This window comes from Physcomitrium patens, chromosome 20 (assembly GCF_059467195.1).
Source record: "Physcomitrium patens ecotype Gransden chromosome 20, ASM5946719v1, whole genome shotgun sequence".
Lineage (NCBI taxonomy): Eukaryota > Viridiplantae > Streptophyta > Bryopsida > Funariales > Funariaceae > Physcomitrium > Physcomitrium patens.
The window spans coordinates 9,264,714-9,283,512 of NC_143429.1; the positions used below are offsets into that span (position 1 = coordinate 9,264,714).

General features: G+C 37.5%; 1 protein-coding gene across 5 annotated transcripts; it reads left to right on the forward strand.

The window, feature by feature from the left end:
• The first annotated feature begins 2,843 nt into the window (after positions 1-2,843).
• LOC112273058 (uncharacterized) lies at positions 2,844-8,577 on the forward strand. Of its 5 annotated transcripts, none has more exons than XR_002966878.3 (10): positions 2,844-3,319; positions 4,859-5,125; positions 5,242-5,385; positions 5,582-5,751; positions 5,869-5,965; positions 6,108-6,213; positions 6,360-6,628; positions 6,867-7,155; positions 7,923-8,003; positions 8,155-8,577. XR_002966878.3 is itself a non-coding variant. In XM_090245276.1 (8 exons), the coding sequence occupies exons 1-8, from the start codon at positions 4,942-4,944 to the stop codon at positions 7,942-7,944; spliced, it is 1,281 nt and encodes a 426-aa protein (XP_090101402.1). In that variant the 5' UTR covers positions 4,665-4,941; the 3' UTR covers positions 7,945-8,133. The 5 variants fall into 5 exon arrangements, 1 of the variants encoding a protein (XP_090101402.1); XR_012216138.2 differs by lacking the exon at positions 2,844-3,319 and adding an exon at positions 3,423-3,578; XR_016498956.1 differs by lacking the exon at positions 2,844-3,319 and having other exon boundaries at positions 4,665-5,125.
• The last annotated feature ends 10,222 nt before the right edge of the window (positions 8,578-18,799 follow it).

Sequence of the window (18,799 nt, forward strand, 5' to 3'; positions counted from 1 at the left end):
ATTTCTAGATTCTATCACATATTTTTCAGAATTTTGTGTGCAAATGAATCAGCATGAACTGCACAATCCTTGAAATCCAATCCAATCCAATCCAGAATTTAGAAATTCTTAACAGGTTCCGATGTATTGCATGAACATTTATCCAAAGAAGAGTGAAGTATAACTTGGATGTATGAGAAAAAAAAAATAAAAGATGAAAAATACAATAAAATCTAAAACATGAATAGTTTTATGTTTTTTACCTAACCTAATTTGATTTTTCAAATTTTATTTTAGAATTCGATTCCTTTTTTTAAATCATTTTTTTTTATATAGTTTTATACCAACTAACTTTACCACACTATGTAAGACAGTTCCATGTAATTTCTTTGACTCCAGAGTTGTCTATATATGTGTTTTTTGAAGATCTTAACAATTTGTTGGACCTAATTGTCCAAAATCATAATATATATATATATATATATATATATATATATGCTGTATTATTTATTTGAGAAACATCTTCCTCAAATACTACTTGTTGTAGACTAAAAGTAGACCAAGGATATTGGCATGCTTGCTTGTTTTTTTCTTTTTTTTTACTTGGTTGCTATAACAGGCTCATTCCCCATTCCTGAGCTCTCTAGCCATTAGGCACTCACAAAAGTGCTGAATAAACAATTACTATCGTGCATGGAACCCCAGTTTTCTTGATGAATTTGTGATCATGTTTTTGTGAGTTGGGCTGTCTTTATCGTCTCCTAAACTCAATTTAACTCAATTATATCAATTGTCAGGCACACATTGCTTTTGCTTTCCACAAATTGTTGTAGGGGTGGAAGTGTTGTCACCAGAGCCACTTGAAGTGGGAACAGTAGGTTCACTCCCATGATTACCATGGAAATAAAAAAGTACACCTGGGATTATACATGCATCATGTGAAGGATCCACTTAGAAACATCTACTTTCAACCACATGTCTTTGATGTTAATTTAGAAAAACAAGGATGCAGATCCATAGAATTTTACGGCGTGGCAAGTGAGAGCCACTGAAACCCAAGGAATTCTGAATTGTTGCTGTTGTTGTGATAGTAGTATAGGGTTGCTTTTATTCATTCACAGGTCAATGGGAGTCTGATATGGTGCTGGAAGGGTAATTTGAGAGGTCACCTCGCACCATTCAAGAGTGAAAGAGTCATGAAGTTACATTCCATCAGATACTTGTTTCTAATGGGGTACACTTTAGCTCGTCAAAATTTGTGACAAAGAAAGAAAGTAATTAATTAAAAATATCGGTGCTTGCATGGTAACTATGGTGCAGTGTTGTTGTTAAGAAGAAGTTATGAATCCTTGTTACCTTCAGTATTGTACTGCAGAAATGAACTGTCATAAGTGGAGGTGTGCTATGGGTTCAAATGTTCTGCTAGATGGCATTCATTTGTTATGCAAAACTAGTGAAATAAAGGTAGAAATAACTCCATAAAATGTATGCAGTGCCCATTCAATATGCATACAGACACACAAGTACTATCTTGCTCTCTCTGCATATTCTCTTATGAGCCTCAAAGATAGATTGGACTCACACAAGTTACATCCAAAATTTGCCAATGTCCATGATACTGATGTAAATTTCATGGAGCTTGTTCTAGAGTGAAACCCAGTTCCACTAAATTTTGTGAAGAACCCAATGTCATTCTCAAAACCCTGGTCTACATCCTAAAAGAATTTAGTCGAGAAGGTTGACATTTAGAACTTCTGCATCAGAGGGTTCCAGCAGGGGTCATGCTTGTCACCTAGCTGAAGACAAAAGGGAGGTTGGTTCATAGGCCTTGTTTTAGGTGTTTGGTTGTGTTAATGTGTTGATAATGCCGCTAGGTTTATGGCTTTGAACAGAAAGGGAGATGCATCGGAGCAGTTATTTTGTCGTTTTCTACTATCATTGCATGATGGTTTGAAAAGGGAGTTTGGTCAAACTTGTGCATGTGGTTTGGTGCATATTTATTAATTTATGATTGATACTGAAAAATTACAATAACAGTTTCTCTCGAGTTATTCTAAGATTTCTCTTTAACAAGTATGATTTTGTTACTCTACAATCTGTCAAAATATCCATGTGCCAAAGAAGTTGCCATGCTGGATTTTATTTGTATTTTCTTCTGAGGCATCTTCACAATTATCATGCCAGACCATGTGAAAATTCCAAATCTAGATCTTTACAAACAAGGCTAACAATGTGACAAGTGATAAGTAACTAGCGAATCTGTCAACAAAATTTTATTTTCATATTTTTATCGAAGGTATTTCAACACCCAAATTTTAACCACTGCTCATTGCGGTATGCCACGTTGACTTTCTATTCTACTAAATGTTATCTCCCCAAGTGTCCTTGACAGCCTTCCTGTCAGGGTAAAACATTCTTTTGCCTCGTGAGCTCAAACAAGAACTCACATTCTATTATTGACGATAGATGCTCCACCCATAATCGGCCCAGGAAGGAACTCCCCGCACAATAAAAAAAAAAAAACCCAATTTGCTGAGAATGTGGGAGAGTATCAACAACACCCCCCTGAAGTTGACTTGGCAAGTGAGCTGAGAAGCAAGTTCAACCTCACTACAAGTCAAGCCAGCTGAGAAATAGCAAAGCCAAGACTCTATTCCAGACCAGTTCTGTATTGGTGATTCCCTGCAATGAAATTTATTTTCTCTTGTGCCAAAAATAAATAAATAGCAAAGCCAAGTGGAACACTAAATAAAAATACACAACGGGGAGTGGAGAAGGATCCAGCTCTGCCAAAGAAAGAAATCGAAGCCAGCATTAAATGAGGAGAGACCAGTAAATGCTGAAGCGAAGTCAGGCATGGTCTCGTCTCATCATCGGCCGGAGAGAGAAAGTGCGGAGCCCCCCTGAGAGAGTTGTTTACTTGCGACACTGTTTGTGTCTGCGAGGGTGTTCGCAAGAGAAGAAGAGTCTCAGGGTGGGACCGAGGAACACCGGCTGTAGTGGGAACAGGTCCCAATTCAACTGCCAGCCGCTCCATAGCTCCGCCTGAGTATCGTGTGACTATACTGGACGCCTCATCTCATTGCCGAGGTTCATTGTCCGTGAGGAGCAGTCGGCATCGGTACCCAGGAGTTCTTGCAAGCGATCGCGGAGAATTTCGATGTTAAAAGAGGACTTCAGTTGCACGCGTTGTAGAGTTTGGCGGCTCTTTGGTGAATTCTTGGTGTGTCGTTCTGAGAGTTCGGAGAGGTGATGGAGGCAGATAGCGTGCGAGTGAGACAAATGTGATGACCGAGGCGAGAAAGATGGCGTGCGGTGAAACGCGGGCTAGACCTTTGAGGTAACGATAGGGCGTTTCGGATTATTTTGCTTGAAAAGAGCGGGGTGTTTGCTTGTTGCATCGTGCAGGCGTTTGGAGAGGTCTGGTGATGTTGATCTGGTGGTGCTCGAGTGAGTGAATCCGGGGGCAGGAATGTGGTTCTTGTGATGGCAATGGTGCTGCGCGCAATGTGTGTGTTAGTGGAGGTTGACATAGCGAGCGAGACAAGAGTTGGAGTTGAGAATGTAGCGTGCGGTATAAGAGCGACTTCGTTGTGCAGGTAGGATTCTGGTCGCGCAATGTGTAGTGTCTGGAAAGTTATTAGACGAGGATAAGTGATTGTTTGTGTTGGCAGCGTCGGACGCTGTGGAAATGAGAGCAGTCGAGCAATCCGGCTTGCTCCATCTTCTGTTGCTTCGAAGAATTGGTGACTTGCATTTCCAGGCTCGTACACTGCGATGACATTGATCTCAGTGCCCATGTGGAGATTGGGGTTCTTGACTGAGCAGCGTGAAATATTTCCCCATAGCTCCTCGTTAGAAGCATCCACATGCTTGATCTGTTGAACTCCGTGAGCGAAGTGCCTTCTTGAAGTGGTTCCACAGAGCCCTCTGCACTGTGTTTGAAGGTGGACGTCTCACCTGCTGGAATGCCAGGGGTAGCTGTGGTTTTATTCTGGCCTACTGGTCTTCGGTGGTTAACGCTAAATCCTCGTTCGCACGATAGTTTCGGGTCCACCTTTACGATAGTGATGCTGCGCTAGCGCTTTCAATTACTTTTCGAATTGGACCTATTGCTTTGGTGCATTTTCTTGGAACGGCGTAGCATTAGGTTAGAGATCGCGGATTCTGAGCTTCCTCCCGCGTTCCCTAGAGGCAACCGACAAGCGTTCAGCGCACATCTTGTGCGTCCGCAGGTGTCGTGTTCTTCTTTAGAATGTTTTTTCAGCATTCTGAGCGTTCGAAGTGCTCGATCGTAGCACGACGAAGCTTTAGCGAACCGAAAGAATACAGCACTCTTTGCTTTGAACGGGTTAGTTACATTCCGTGGGTGACAATGCGCGTTTGCAGCCCCTATGTCTTCAACTTCTGGGCCGCTTTGTCACGGACTCAAACTGCACTATTCTATTACAGAACGCGCCTCTCCAAGGGCCAGAGCTTCTATGCGTGCAAGCCTAGTCTTCTTGTAGCAGCCACGTTTCAACTCCCACCGAAGCTTTGATGTACATGTTGTAGCAAATATGTTCTGATTGGCATCTGCTACCAGCGATTCGGTTCTCCTCACCAGCTACGGGTGGTCGTGGTCTTTGCTGAACGGTTATTTAGAATCTATTATGATACTTTTCCACAGCTGTGGATAACGAACCCGGACACAATGTCGTTAGATTATGACGATTCGTCCTTCTCTTTTGCGAGGCCAGAAGGCGCTACAGTTGTGAAGTCTGTTGTGATTAGTCGAGTAAACAACAGTGCGAGGCACGCCAGGCCGGAAAGAAGTGATGGAGCATGTCGTGTTGTGCAATGTGCGTCTGAACGCTGTTCTTTTGTGTTGTTTGTGTAGATGACGCTTGGAAAAGGCTCGAGGACGACACAGTTTTGATGAACAGGATCACCTCGGATGCATTGCGTAGAACATAAGCACTCATGCTGGAAAGGCAGGAGTCATTGCCTGGTACTAGTGCGCGGGATAACCGCGATACCGAGATGCTGAGCGACGTTGCTATGCAATTCGCTCCTAGAGCCGAGCCGATGGCTGGAAGGACCAAGATGGAGCCGTGGTCCCAGCACGATGAATATTCGTTCATGACGGAGTCGGTGTCTCCTCTAGGTACGGATATCGAAGCAGGTTGAGAACAGTACGTGTTTCATTGGGAGAGCTGCAGATGATGGAGTTCGTTGGTGCCGACCACGAGGAGTTTGCTAACAGAATGTGTTGTGTTCCAGCTCGTACTCCAGCTTTCTGGGAGCATGTGATGCACAACCAAGTGGAGTCTGGCAACTTATTCTCGATGACTACCCCGCATGTGGACACGAGGCTTCAGCCATCGACTCCCACGTTCTATTCGTACGGTTGTGAAACTAGTCAAGGTATGTGATGGAGGTGTGAAAGCGTAGATGTAACATCGATGACCGTGATACAACACAGAGGAGTCTTGTGCGTGAGGTGCGGAGGAATGCATGTCGATGCTCGTCAGTGGAACAAGTGTAGGCCATTGTGCGCTGGTATTGGAGGTGGCCGGCTGCAAGGTTTAGTACACATTCTGACATGGTCTAGAATGTGCAGGTAGTGACAGCACGGGGTCTTCGTACAGCGATCAGCAAGGAGAGCGCATCAAGAGGCGGCGTATGTTGCAGTTCACTGGGGTCAACACAGGCGGTTTTGCGCACGACTCGCCTCTCCCTCACGAGAGTGTCGTCGGCTCGCCTTCAACTACGTACTCTTCGTCATATGCGGTAATTTATCTGGTTTCTCGTGTTCGCGTCTGATTCATTTACGAAAACCCTTGGACACCACCTCCTTGAAACTGGATGCTGCATTTTTATTAGAGTTGTTGTGTGTATTGATTGCAGGGCTCTCCTCTTTCTTCAGTTTTCAGTGGCGATGACTACATGTTGCAACCCTATTGCTCGCCTGGCTTGACAACGTCGCCGTGGTTCACGGGATCTGGTAACTTTTCAATCTCTTTTATCTTGGATTTCCTACTGGGTGCCTTGTGTAATTACATCATTCGTAACTGTACCGTAGTTTTTTGGGAGACACTCAGGTCAGAAGTAATTGTTCTTACGAGGGGTCTTTCGTGAATATGCAGATGCTACTACCTCTTTTGTTCTTCCCAATTCTCAACAGCCTGTTGAAACGTGGTCGTCCCTACCATCATTTGAAAAGAATCAGTCCTACAGTGCTCCGGTGCAAATGTATGTGCTATGATCAAATTATTTAATTCATTTGCACAATGAACTTTATTGGCAGTGAGCCAAGGTTTAAAGAAAGTGTCAAGGGCCTACCAGGAATAATTTGTTGCCAGCGTAAGTAACTGTTTGTATTTCCTGTTGTTTTTCAGAAATTCTTCGCAGCTTCCAATGGGTAGTTACATCCCGAATTCTCTTGGTGAGAATTATTCTCCACAACCTTGGAAACGACCGACACCACTCACGCCACAGTCTAGTTTTTCCCAAAATTCTAATTTCTCGCCGAAACAGTTACCACTACAAATGCAATTTCAGCAGCCTTTTCAATATCAGCAAACTCAACCGCGACTATTGCATCCAAAGGCAGAAAATGGGCAGTTACAAAACCCTCTAATACCTTTCTCAAAGCCTCCTACTCCTGGTAAGCTACATGTCGTTGCTTGTTTCGTAATTTCACACATTATTGGTGCAATGCTTCCATTAAATTAATGGTGCTGGTAGAGGCTTCAGAGGCTAAGTGCGGATCGAACTTTAGATATCAGTGAATCGGCTTTAGAATCTTTATTCATGACAAAGGGATATGCTAGATGAGAATTTAAGCTTGTATACACATCCTTCTCCATGAAATATATTGACGATTGTTTCACATGACTATGCAGGTCGGAAGTCGTCTTCAGGTCTGAGTAGATTCAAAACGAAGTCTTTAATGCCTATTGCATTGCCCTTTGCAATGCTGAAACCATCTGCTGCTCAAGGTGATGTAACATTGAACGATATTAATAAACTGTTACTCAGCCCTCCACCGACTCCTACAGATAGACCATCACCTGTAGATGAGAAAAGGCCTCGTTCTCCACCAGGAGCGGGTCTCTCTGGAAAATCTGTTGTTGCATGTACCAAGATACACACAGAAGGTGCTGGCACTATCACCATCATGAGGACCAAGGGGTAAATTTCGAACATCTTTTCGCTGTTTTCTGGATGTCGAGAATATCACCATTAAGGGGCCAGAAACTACTACACATGACGATGAATTCCTGTCCTGCCGTCTTAAACCAGTGCTTCTTCATTTGATGTACATCCTCTAGAAAGGACTTGGCTAGGGAAAGAGAGTATCTACAAGCATTTTCGCTTCGTAACCCGTTGACAGCTTAATTGTAGTACTTCAAAGAAGTCTAAAGGGCATTTCAACCGAGATTACTGTAAAATAGCTAGAGCTCATGTATTCCTTAGCATTTAAGGTGTTTTTTTTGGTAGTTCTTCATTGTTAGATTCTGTAAGGTCAGATTTGTAAACTAGCATGTCGACCCATAGACCGTACGCATCACCCAAGACTCCATTATTTGTTCCAATTCAATTGCACAGATTCGAGTGCACCCATTACCTATCCTGCCACCTCTCTTGACAGAGGAACGATTGCGGTGGGGAACATTCAAATGTATTTGCCAAATTAATTCACTGAGTCTGCCGTTGGTTGAAGATCAATTGACTGAGCAGCGTTTTAAAAAAAAAAATCCCTCACCTGTTTCAAATCGAAGTGGTGGTCTGTATTTTCAGATTTAATATTGTTTGACAGTTATTTGCTCCGTTTTCTGTCTTTTCCGACACTCAAGAATGAGTTCTTAAGAACCATTCAAGAGAAAGTAAACTAGTTGAGGACAATTCCCAACGTTGAGAATCGGTGTGACATGTTCGATGGCTTGTGTCCTATGCAGACCTTTGCAAGCCCAACCGTAGGGATACAGTGACCTTCAAAGCTGTCCCAATGTTTATACTTGTCACATTCGAAAAACGATGTAGGTATTCATGGAATTCATGGAATGTAGTAAATTTATTAAATAATACATACTATGTACTAGTTTCTTACAAAAATTCCAACAAAATCTAAGCACTCAATGAAAAGAAAAAAAGTACTAAACTATTCTATATATTGGAACAATTTTGAAGGTCCAACATTGAATTTTTTCATCAATTTGTCCATTTTCTTTTGGCTTTCAATACAACTACTATTTATCTAGGCACTGTTTCTATAAGTCTCTTGTAATCATCAACAATTATAGAAGAGAAGATTTCTTCTACACAAGACTATAATTCAAGTATTTCTTTTGGAGGTGTATTGTATTGATTTAATTTCCATTTCAAAATGGCCCAAAGATTTTCTATAGGATTCAAATCTGGTGACTAAAGATGCCAAGATAAAACACTATTATGTTGCCTAAAAATCCATTGTTTTATGAGGAGGCTAAGTTAGGACACTAAAATGTTGCCTAAAAAACCATTGTTTCATGCTATTACTACTATGTATAGGTGCATTATCCTATTAAAATATAACGTTTTGATGCATCTAAATCAATTTTTTTAATTATACCATATAGATGTTCCACCAAGATTTTTTGATAACCATGCTGATTGAGACGACCTTCAATTTTATGCATCATGCCATATCCATGTATACACATATATCTCTATATCAATACAAAACCACTACCATGTTTAATAATTGGAATGATAGTCTATTCTAATAGTTCTTATGGATTATAAATTCAATACTAAATTCTTCCATTTAAAAAAAATCTATTAATCTTAGTCTCATTTGAAAATATTACTTGACTCCAAACATCAATAGTCTAATATTCATACTTTCTAGTAAATTCTAAACAAGATATAATATTTTTATTTAACAAATATGTTTTTTTTTTTTTTTTTTTTTTTTTTTACATTTGACTGTGCAAACCTGCTTTATGAAGTGCACAACACATAGTAACTTCACTAATTTGTACTCCAAAAACTTCTTTCACATGTTTAGTAGCTTCCTTTGTAATATATATCTTTTTTCTAGTTATACTACTTATACAAGATTGTTCTATTTGACTTTTGAACTTGTGTGGTCTACCTCCAATTAAAAGATTTGCATATAAAAAATACTTCTAATGAAGCCTTTATACACTTGACTTTCCAACATCTAAAAAATTTGTCACTTCTCTCACATTATAGCATGTTTGAAATAAAGAGAGTAAATTTTGATGCACTCTTTGCAACAATGGTCTTACTATTTTTTCTTATAAAGTAAAATATAAGAAAAATTGATATGTGAATATATATATGTAATAAACAAAAACCAAGTAATTTACAATGCATCTACTCTTTAATTTCTATGCCTATAGGATGTATTGATACAAACCTTCAAAATTATTTCAATGAAGAAGAAATATCTAGAGTTTTGTAGAATAGGTAAATAAATTTTGTGATAAGTTATTGGTTGGTTATTGATAACCTTGAGAATTAGATTGATGATTAGGCAGTTTAGTTGGTAACAATAGGTTGTTAGTCGAATAAATGGTTAAGAATTCAAAGGGTCATAACCTTCAGAATCTGCTGACCGATGGATCATCTTTTGGATAGGATAAATTGGTTGAGGAAAGAGAGATCAAGGCTAGACTGTGAGAGTCGTAAGCTGAAGGCCAGATTGTGAGAGTCGTAAGCCGGGGCAAGCTTGGGGCTACTTCTTTTTGTTTCTTTGTTGTTAACGAGTAATGGATAGTTTCTGAATATTGAGAAGTTAGTTTAGAATGCCAAACTGTGATAGTCGTAAGCTGAGATATTGAATTCTGTGTGATGAATTGAGAAATTGAATACAATAGGTAAGCTGGAGATCAATAATTGAATATATAACAAGTGAAAGAGAATAAGCGGGAGATGAACTAATAAGAATATGGAAATATTATTGAATTGATAGTCGTAGAATGGATTATGGGTTGAATTAAGACGGAAGTAGTAAGCCCCGATGTTTTGTAGTTTGATAATTGATTTTAGATAGCTAGAATACAGTCAATTATGACACTAACAAATCCAATTTATATAATCAATCTTTTCTCGTGTTCGAACCTACCTCTATTAGTTCAATTACTTTGGTCTACTGAAGCTTGAACACAACGAGAATAACATTTTGGCACAGCTGCCGTGGAAATGATAACAATATAAAATGTTAGAAATTGATTGTATGGGAGATGGAATTATATATTGAATGAAAACGTGAGAAGAACCAGTTTTAGGGTTACAAATATGTGAGTTATAATTCAAGGCAATATTGATTTTGTAAAGAAGAATAAAAGATTATGAGTGATAATCATAAAAGGAAGGATTATCAAAGAATTAATCGACAAGCGAAAAAAAGACATGAGCGATTACGTATAAGAAATCTCCTAGGGGAACGACAAAAAGGAATTGTAGGTCCAAATAAAACCAAAGGAAGAAAAATTCAAATTCAAATAGCAAAGAGACCAATGATAACACCAATGGCCACGGGAGTGTCAGAAGTACCAATTGCAGTACAAATGGGAGCAATAGAAGACCAAACTATAAGTGTGGCACTATTACCTACTTTTAGTGGTTGATCGGGCTCAGATCCGATCACCATATATCTCAATTCTTGATAGCTTGCGTGGCTAATAATGATAGAACTGAAGATATTTGGTTGAGATGGTTGCCAGCAACTTTAAAAGATATAGCTTTCGAATGGTATATTCGGCAACCTGTGGATAGATTTTCCAATTGAGAGGCCTTGAAGAATGCCTTCTTAATTCATTTTAGACCAATTGGATTTGAAGATCGGCTTCAAGAAAGTTTTATGAATAGCAAGATGTTTGCGGAAGAATCCATAGAGTCTTATTATGGCCGGATCATGGATATACTTCGTAAATGGTCAAATAATCAAATGTCGGATGTGTTTATATTGTCGATATTAATCAATGGTTTGCATCTAGCAGAATTAAAAATGTTTGTAAAAGAGGCTCGACCAGCTACGATAGAGGCATCGTTGGTATGAGCAAAGGTGTCAAAAAAATGTCATTATGACCAATTGTTAACAGTGGGGGCCACGATGATTCAAAGTTCAGAAAGCCAACAAATACAACCGAAAAATGTGTCGATGGATAATTATCCACAAATGGCTACCTCCAATGTGAAGAATGTTATGTTGCAATAATCAATTAATGCTACACCACTCCAAGCAATAGCGCCAATAACAATGACACCTTATTTTACATCGCCAACCTATCAACAACCGGAGTTGTTCTCAAATGCGACTTCTAAAGATCCAAATGAAGCCTTGTTATTAAATCTAATAAAGAAGATGGAAGAATTGGCCGTAAATTTGGCTAAAGATAAGCAGAAATGACATAAGCCTTCTAATACGAGACCTAATGTATGGTATAATAATTGTAAGGGAAAAGGTCATTTTGATACGAAATGTCCATCACCTAGACAAATAAGTGTTTAATGTATATTTTGTGGAGGACAACACCCTACTCAAAATTACTATTATTTACAAAGGCAACAACAATTCAATAATCAAACCATGATCCCACCAACTCAGTGGAAAGTCAATCAAGTTCAAATGAAAAATACGTATGGATGGAATGAAAATCAATCTAATTGACAAAATCAAACATTCAATAATTTTCAAAGTTCCAATTTTAATCAGGGGTCTGCATCAAACCCTCAGAACTACAGGAAGGAGCAGCAAAGATATCAGCAATATGCTCTACCAACATCATCGAATCAAGTATCCTCCGTATAAACGGGACAACCAGGATCATTTTCTAATCATACATAGAACAAGCCTAGTAGGTATGTATCGGTGGAGACACTCAATATGCCGGATGGAGGTACAAGAAGACCCCTTCATTGTTTCCATTGCAGACAGATTGGTCATTATACTAGTGAATGTCGCAATCCTAGAGCCAGTGACGATTATGCGCTAGTGTGTACAAATTGCAAGTAGTCCGGACATACTTATCAGTAATGTAATGCTCCGTTCAATTTCAATAATTGAGATCAGCAGATCCAAAGCCAAGGAACAATGGAGGAGATAAATGAAGGTCCTCAAGATTCACCAATTCATCGGGTAGAAGTAGTCCAAGCTGTCTTTACAAGAAGTCAGCAAAAGGAGAAAGAATCAATTCAACATTTGAGTGATCCTGAAGCGAAGGGTCAATTGGATCCAATTATGGGGACATCCAATCCAGGTCCTGTCATGGGCCCTTTATTCAATATAAGACCTGAATCGATTGTACGCTTTAATAAGGTACTAGTAACGGAGGCTTTGGTTCTGTGTCAAGCTGTTCAATTGTCGTGTTGTAGTTCCGCTACTATATGAAAATAATGTAATTATGTACTTAATATATAATTTATTAAGTAACATGGTGAAAGCCATGTTAGTAGATTTTAGTTGGTTCTAGAATATAATTTGATTATTACTTTGAGAAGAGTTTGTTTAAAAAGATTACTATAAAATTTGTATAACTTTAATTTCCTTTTGATAGTGGCTTTTAAGATTGGTTTTGGTTGATAGTAACTTCTAAATATTTAGAGTCACCTTTGTTAGACATTGGTGACATTTGAAAACTTATTTTGGTTCTTTTATTTGGTGTTTAGAGCATACATTATGTAAATCTTATAAGAAAAAGGATTGAAGAAGGATTTTGGTAGCAATGGGAGTAATTAGGGCACCAATATAGATGAATGGAGATGAAAAATAAAAATCTCCATTCCTATTAGTCAAAAATCATGACCAATGGGCTTTGAGGAGGCTGTCCGAAGCCATATTAGGGATTAGGGTTAGTTTCTCGAGGCATTCAAATATTAAAGGCTAAGTTCAGAAGGTTTAGGTTTTTGGTTAAGGTTTTGGTGCAAGTTTTGTGTCATTTGGGGTTTTTATGAAGAAGTTATAGGCGCTCAAAGTTAAGGTGTTAGTTTTGGACCTACTGTCATTCTTTTGGGCATAACGCACGCGTACGGATGGCAATTGAGGATCGGCGACCGCGACTGGAGAGAGCACTTTTGCGGCTATACTTTTTACATACTGCTTAGTGGATTCTAAGTTGGAATAAAGAAGTTATTGGATTTTGAAGTCAGCACATGCAATCTAAGGGTAGTAAGTAAACCGATTTACTAGTGTTTGTCTCTTGAGCTATATCATGAGCAATTTGACAAAGTTTTGGCTCAAAATTTCAAGGGATGTGTAATTTTATGTTAGTAAACTTTGTGCATGAGTTTTATGACCTTAGGAGTTCGGGTTTTTGAGATATAAGGAAAATAGTTTTTTGGGTGCTTGTAAATTAGGGTTTGGAGTGTCTACTAGGGTTTCTTAGATGCCAGAAGATCAGGAGTGAATTTGCAATTGGTTTTTTTTGTGGTAAAATTTAAGGGTAAATTCTACCTATCTTGTAAATTTGAAACAAACTAAACGGTTAGAACAATAGTTATGATTTTCTAAAGTTTAAGGCGAGAAAATCCCTTCGCGAGAAAAATATGTTTTGAAGGGATTTTGTTATATTTGGAGTTTTATAAAAAAATAAAGGAGTTTTGGAAGCCAAGAAAAGAATCATATAAAGGTTTAAGGTGCACTCTCTACAGCTAGATACCCAGTGTATTCCAAGATAGCAAATCATGCCATACGACACCATTCTCTACACAGTTTCGAGAAATGTCCTTTCCGTTGAAAGATCCTCTAAGAGGTGTGAATTCCAAGGAACCAATATCAACCCAATTGGGAGAAAAATCTTACCCGTTAAAAGAACCGATTTTATAGGCTTTGTCAAATTCAATTCCAATAGCTTTACCAATTTTCAATATAGAGAAAATCAATTTACCAGCGTCGGTGTCTAGGATTGGGAAGAAGAAACGGACATTGGAAATTACCACTAATACAGAACCATATGATATTCTAAAAGATTTGGGCACCATACAGCCCACGATCTCTATGAAGCAACTATTGGTGGTAGCACTTGAGTGCCGAACTATCTTGAATTCCTCATTAATTCATCGTAGATCTTGAAATAAAGAAATCCGAGAAGTAAGTTTGAATCCCGATCTAGGTGCATCAACAATTGATGTTTTAATTGATGGAGTGTTATTATCGGAAGTGCAAGTAGACAGAGGATCTAGTATGAATCTTATGAATGCCGCTACAATGGAGGAGTTGGGTTTGGATCACTTATTGCCTACTACAATAGTTTTGAGAATGACTGACTCTAGTCGAGTTAAACCTATGGATATTTTACGAAGTATTGATATAATAATTATGGAGATTACCTACAAAATTGATTATATTGTTTTTCGATTGTAAAGCTCTATATTGTCATATTCAATTTTATTGGGGCGAGTGTGGTTGTATCAAGCTAAAGCTTGAAATAACTGGGACTATGGTACATTGATAATTGGGAAAGGTAATGATAAAATTGTGCTTCAAATGTACCCTATCCAATATCACGGAGAAACTTAAGTTGCCAGTTCAGAATTTATGTCGAATTGTGAAGATGAGTCTATAGAAGAAGAAATTGGTGCACTTGACCCAATTTATGCTGATACAAGGTAAGTTATTGAGTATACTAGAATGAACTACCAGTGTAGGGGACCAGGAGAGTAGTTAATTCCTCCAGATGTTATTTATGATTCTGATCATATGATTGCATATTTGATAAATAGACAAGATGTTAATCACGTTAATACTATGAAATTGGAGTTTGAAAGTTCTAATGTGTTAGATTTTATGAAAGATTCTTAAATTGAGTAGAATATTATTCCAGAGACTCCTGAAATTCCACGATGTCAACCAATTAATTTAGGTACAGAGGAGGCTCCCCAAATCATTCAAATTTACAATGGTATAAAAGGCAAGGAGAAAGAAATTTGGGTGGATTATTTTTTAATGCATAAAACTGCTTTTGCATAGTCGTATACAAATTTGAAAGGAATTCCAGCTGAAGTTTGCGAGCATTGAATTATATTAGAGGAGAATACTACATCAGTACGCCAAAGACAACATCGACTTAATCCAAAATACTCACTTATGATAAAAGAAGAGTTGGATAAATCTTGGAGGTTGGATTTATCTATCCGATTCTTTTCAATGAATGGGTTTCACCAATTATTATGGTATCGAAAAAGAATGGAAAAATTTGTATTTATCAAGATTTTTAAAAATTAAATGTAACTACCAAAAAGGATTATTTTTCTTTACCATTCACGGATAGTATATTAGATGCTGTCAGTAAACATGAATGTTATTCATTTTTTGATGGATTCTTCAGTTATAATCAAGTTAAGATTATAAAAGAAAACCAGTTAAAAACTACTTTTACTATGGATTGGGGGACCTTTGCCTACAAGGTTATGCCATTTGGGCTTTGTAATGCACCAACTACATTTCAAAGGGTAATAATGCAAGCATTCCAAGATTATCTATGAATTTCAATGGAAATATTTCTAGATGATTTTTGTACATTTAGTACAAGAGTGAAGCATTTAGAATGTCTAGATCAATGTTTGAATTAATGTGCCAAATATGGAATTTCTTTAAATTCAAAAAAGTACCAATTTGATGTACTTTCTGGTAAACTGTTGGATCATATAGTTTTGATGGCAGGCATTGCTATAGATCTGGATAAAATAAAGATTATAGTAGAATTAAAGCAACCAAACACTATTATGGGTGTTCAAGCATTTTTTGGCCATGTCAGTTATTATCGACAATTTGTCTTTTCTTCACAAATCTCTTGAAGAAACCACCAATCGATGAGATCAGTCCATTTTTGATAAAGGAATGTACAATTATATTTGAAACATTTAACCAGAAATTGATTTCAGCACTAATATTGGTGGCACCTTGTTGAACAAAACCATTCCAAGTTTATGTAGATGCATCTAATGTCGCGATTGGTTCTATGCTAAGCCAGAAAGATGAGCGGAGTTTTGATCACCCTATTTATTATGCAAGTCATCAATTAGTAGCAGTTGAAAGAAATTATACAACAACCAAAAGAAAAGCATTGAGGATGATTTATTTCGTACAAAAGTTTGGATATTATCTTCTTGGTTATAAATTTGTTTTCCATGTCAACCATGATGCTTTAAAATATATGATTAATAAGCCTCAATTGAGTGGTCGTATTGCACGATGGATTCTACTCTTGTAAGAATTTGACTTTACTATTTAGGTAAGACCAAGAAAATCACATTTCAATGCAGACCATTTATCTCGGTTATCTAATATATTGGATAATGAACCCATTAACAATGCACTACCCGGTGTAGAACTGTTTGCAATAGATGTAATTACTCTCGAATATAGTGAAATAATTTAATACTTGACATTTCAAACCTTCCTACCTAATTTTAATGAAAAGCTTAAATGGCGCTTAATATTAAGATGTGCACCAATTAAACCAGCCTCGAGAAATGAACAAAAATAGTATATACTGATAGCAACAGATTGCGTAACAAAATGGGTTGAAGTAGTAGCTACGAAAACCGACAATGTAAGTATAGTAGCAACTTTTTTGTATGAAAATATTATTACACGATTCAGTTGTCCATGAGAATTGGTTAGTGATCGAGGAACTCATTTTATTAATAGTACAATCGAAGCACTCATGGCTAAATATGAGATAAAATATCAAAATACTACACCATATCACCCTAGAGCCAATAGACAAACAGAAAAGACTAATAGAATTTTATGTAAAATCTTAACAAAAATAGTTTCATGAGCGGGAACACATTGAGACACAAAGTTGTTTGCAGCTTTATGGATATACCATACTGCGTATAAAGTTAATATCAATGCTACTTCTTTCCAATTGCTTTATGGCTAGAAAGCAATATTATTTATTGAATTAGAAGTCCAAAGTTTATGAATTGCTATAGATAATAGATTGGGCGATCATGATTTATTACGGAACTATTTCGAAGAATTGAAAAAATTGGATGAAACTAGAGCCAATGCATTAATGATCATGGAAACTACACAAAAATGAAGGAAGACTTATTATGATAGTAAGCTTAGACCATAGGCTTTTATGCCAAATGATTTGGTACTTCTTTATGATATTCAATTTAAAAATTTTCCAAGAAAATTTCAAGTTCGATGGTATGGGCCATATCGAGTTACTGAAGGATTTCCAAATGATTTAGTATAATTGGAAGATTTTATGGATACTAAATTTACGACATGGATCAATGGTAATTGACCTAAACTTTACTATACATAAATGCGAGACGGGTTTTCTATTACAAAAGGGGGAGTCGACTCAATTGATTGGACCATAGTAAGAAGTAGGAGGGAGGCTCTTGGTAAGCATCTCATTTTCTTTTGTGGTTAAGGAGAAGATGGTGAACATGGTGTCTGAGAAAGCAAGGTTGGAGACCGATTGGAAAGAATGGCAAGAATGGCTGCAGATAGAGGTTGCGATGTTGCAGACTAAACTAGCCGCATTAGAGCAAAAGGCCAATAATTTAGTGCAGACCAATATGCCAATTTCAGCGACAACACCTTCGGAGATACCTTTGAAACTGACAAAAGAATGGCAAAAGATGTTGGAGGAGTATGACAACCAAATTACCGACATGAGTCTCAAGTACGGGAATTGGGTTTGTTGAATAAAGATCTGACAGTGCGTTTGGATGGAGAACCATCGAACACTGAGACACATGACAAAGATATAAAGAAAAGAAGATCACCAATTCAAAGGGTGGTAAGCCAACGCCATTGATTGAGGAAGCCAATGCTGTTACATCTTTATAAGTTGAGGCTAAATAATGTTTGCGAGGATGCTACATAATTAGAAGTGGGGCTATGTAGAATAGGTAAATAAATTTTGTGATAAGTTACTGGTTGGTTATTGATAACCTTGAGAATTAGACTGATGATTAGGAAGTTTAGTTGATAACAGTAGGTTGCTAGTAGAATAAATAGTTAAGAATTCAAAGGGTCATATCCTTTGGAATCCGTTGGCTGATGGATCATCTTTTGGATAAGATAAATAGGTTGAGAAAAGAGAGATCGAGGCCAGACTGTGAGAGTTGTAAGCCGAGAGCCAAACTGTGAGAGTCGTAAGCCAGGGCAAGCTTGGGGCTACCTCTTTTTGTTTCTTTGTTGTTGATGAGTAATGGATAGTTTTTGAATATTGAGAAGTTAGTTTAGAATGCCAAACTGTGATAGTCGTAAGCTGAGATATTGAATTCTGTGTGATGAATTGAGAAACTGAATACAATAGGTAAGCTGGAGATCAATAATTGAATATATAACAACCAAAAGAGAGTAAGCGGGAGATGAACTAATAAGAATATGGAAGTATTGTTGAATTAATATTCGTAGAATGGATTATGGATTGAATTAAGTTGGAAGTAGTAAGCCTCGGTATTTTGTAGTTTGATGATTGATTTTAGATAGCCAAAGTAGAGTCAATTGTAACACTAACAGACCTAATTCATATAACCAGTCTTTCTCCATGTTCGAACCCACCTCTATTAGTTCAATTGCTTTGGTATATTGAAGCTTGAAAACAGCGAGAACAACAAGCTTCAATCCATCCATATTTATGTTGAAACAAGTGCTAAGACTTGCACTTCAATTATCTTATTGATAATAGAAAGTAACAACATTTTTTCCATGTCACTTTAACATGCAATCATTATTTTAAAATTTCAAACTATAAACATTGAGATAGTTTTGAAGGTCATTGTAAGTATATATTAATTACTAATCCTTGTAAGCAAGGTGCAATTGAGACAATTTTATTAATTTCCAAAC

Excerpts from the sequence above, each read along its gene's own strand:
- LOC112273058 (XM_090245276.1), top strand. The coding sequence starts at position 4,942 with ATGCTGGAAAGGCAGGAGTCATTGCCTGGTACTAGTGCGCGGGATAAC. Across the intron at positions 5,386-5,581 it reads CGGTTGTGAAACTAGTCAAG|GTAGTGACAGCACGGGGTCT; the intron begins GTATGTGATGGA and ends TAGAATGTGCAG. Across the intron at positions 6,214-6,359 it reads TACAGTGCTCCGGTGCAAAT|AAATTCTTCGCAGCTTCCAA; the intron begins GTATGTGCTATG and ends GTTGTTTTTCAG.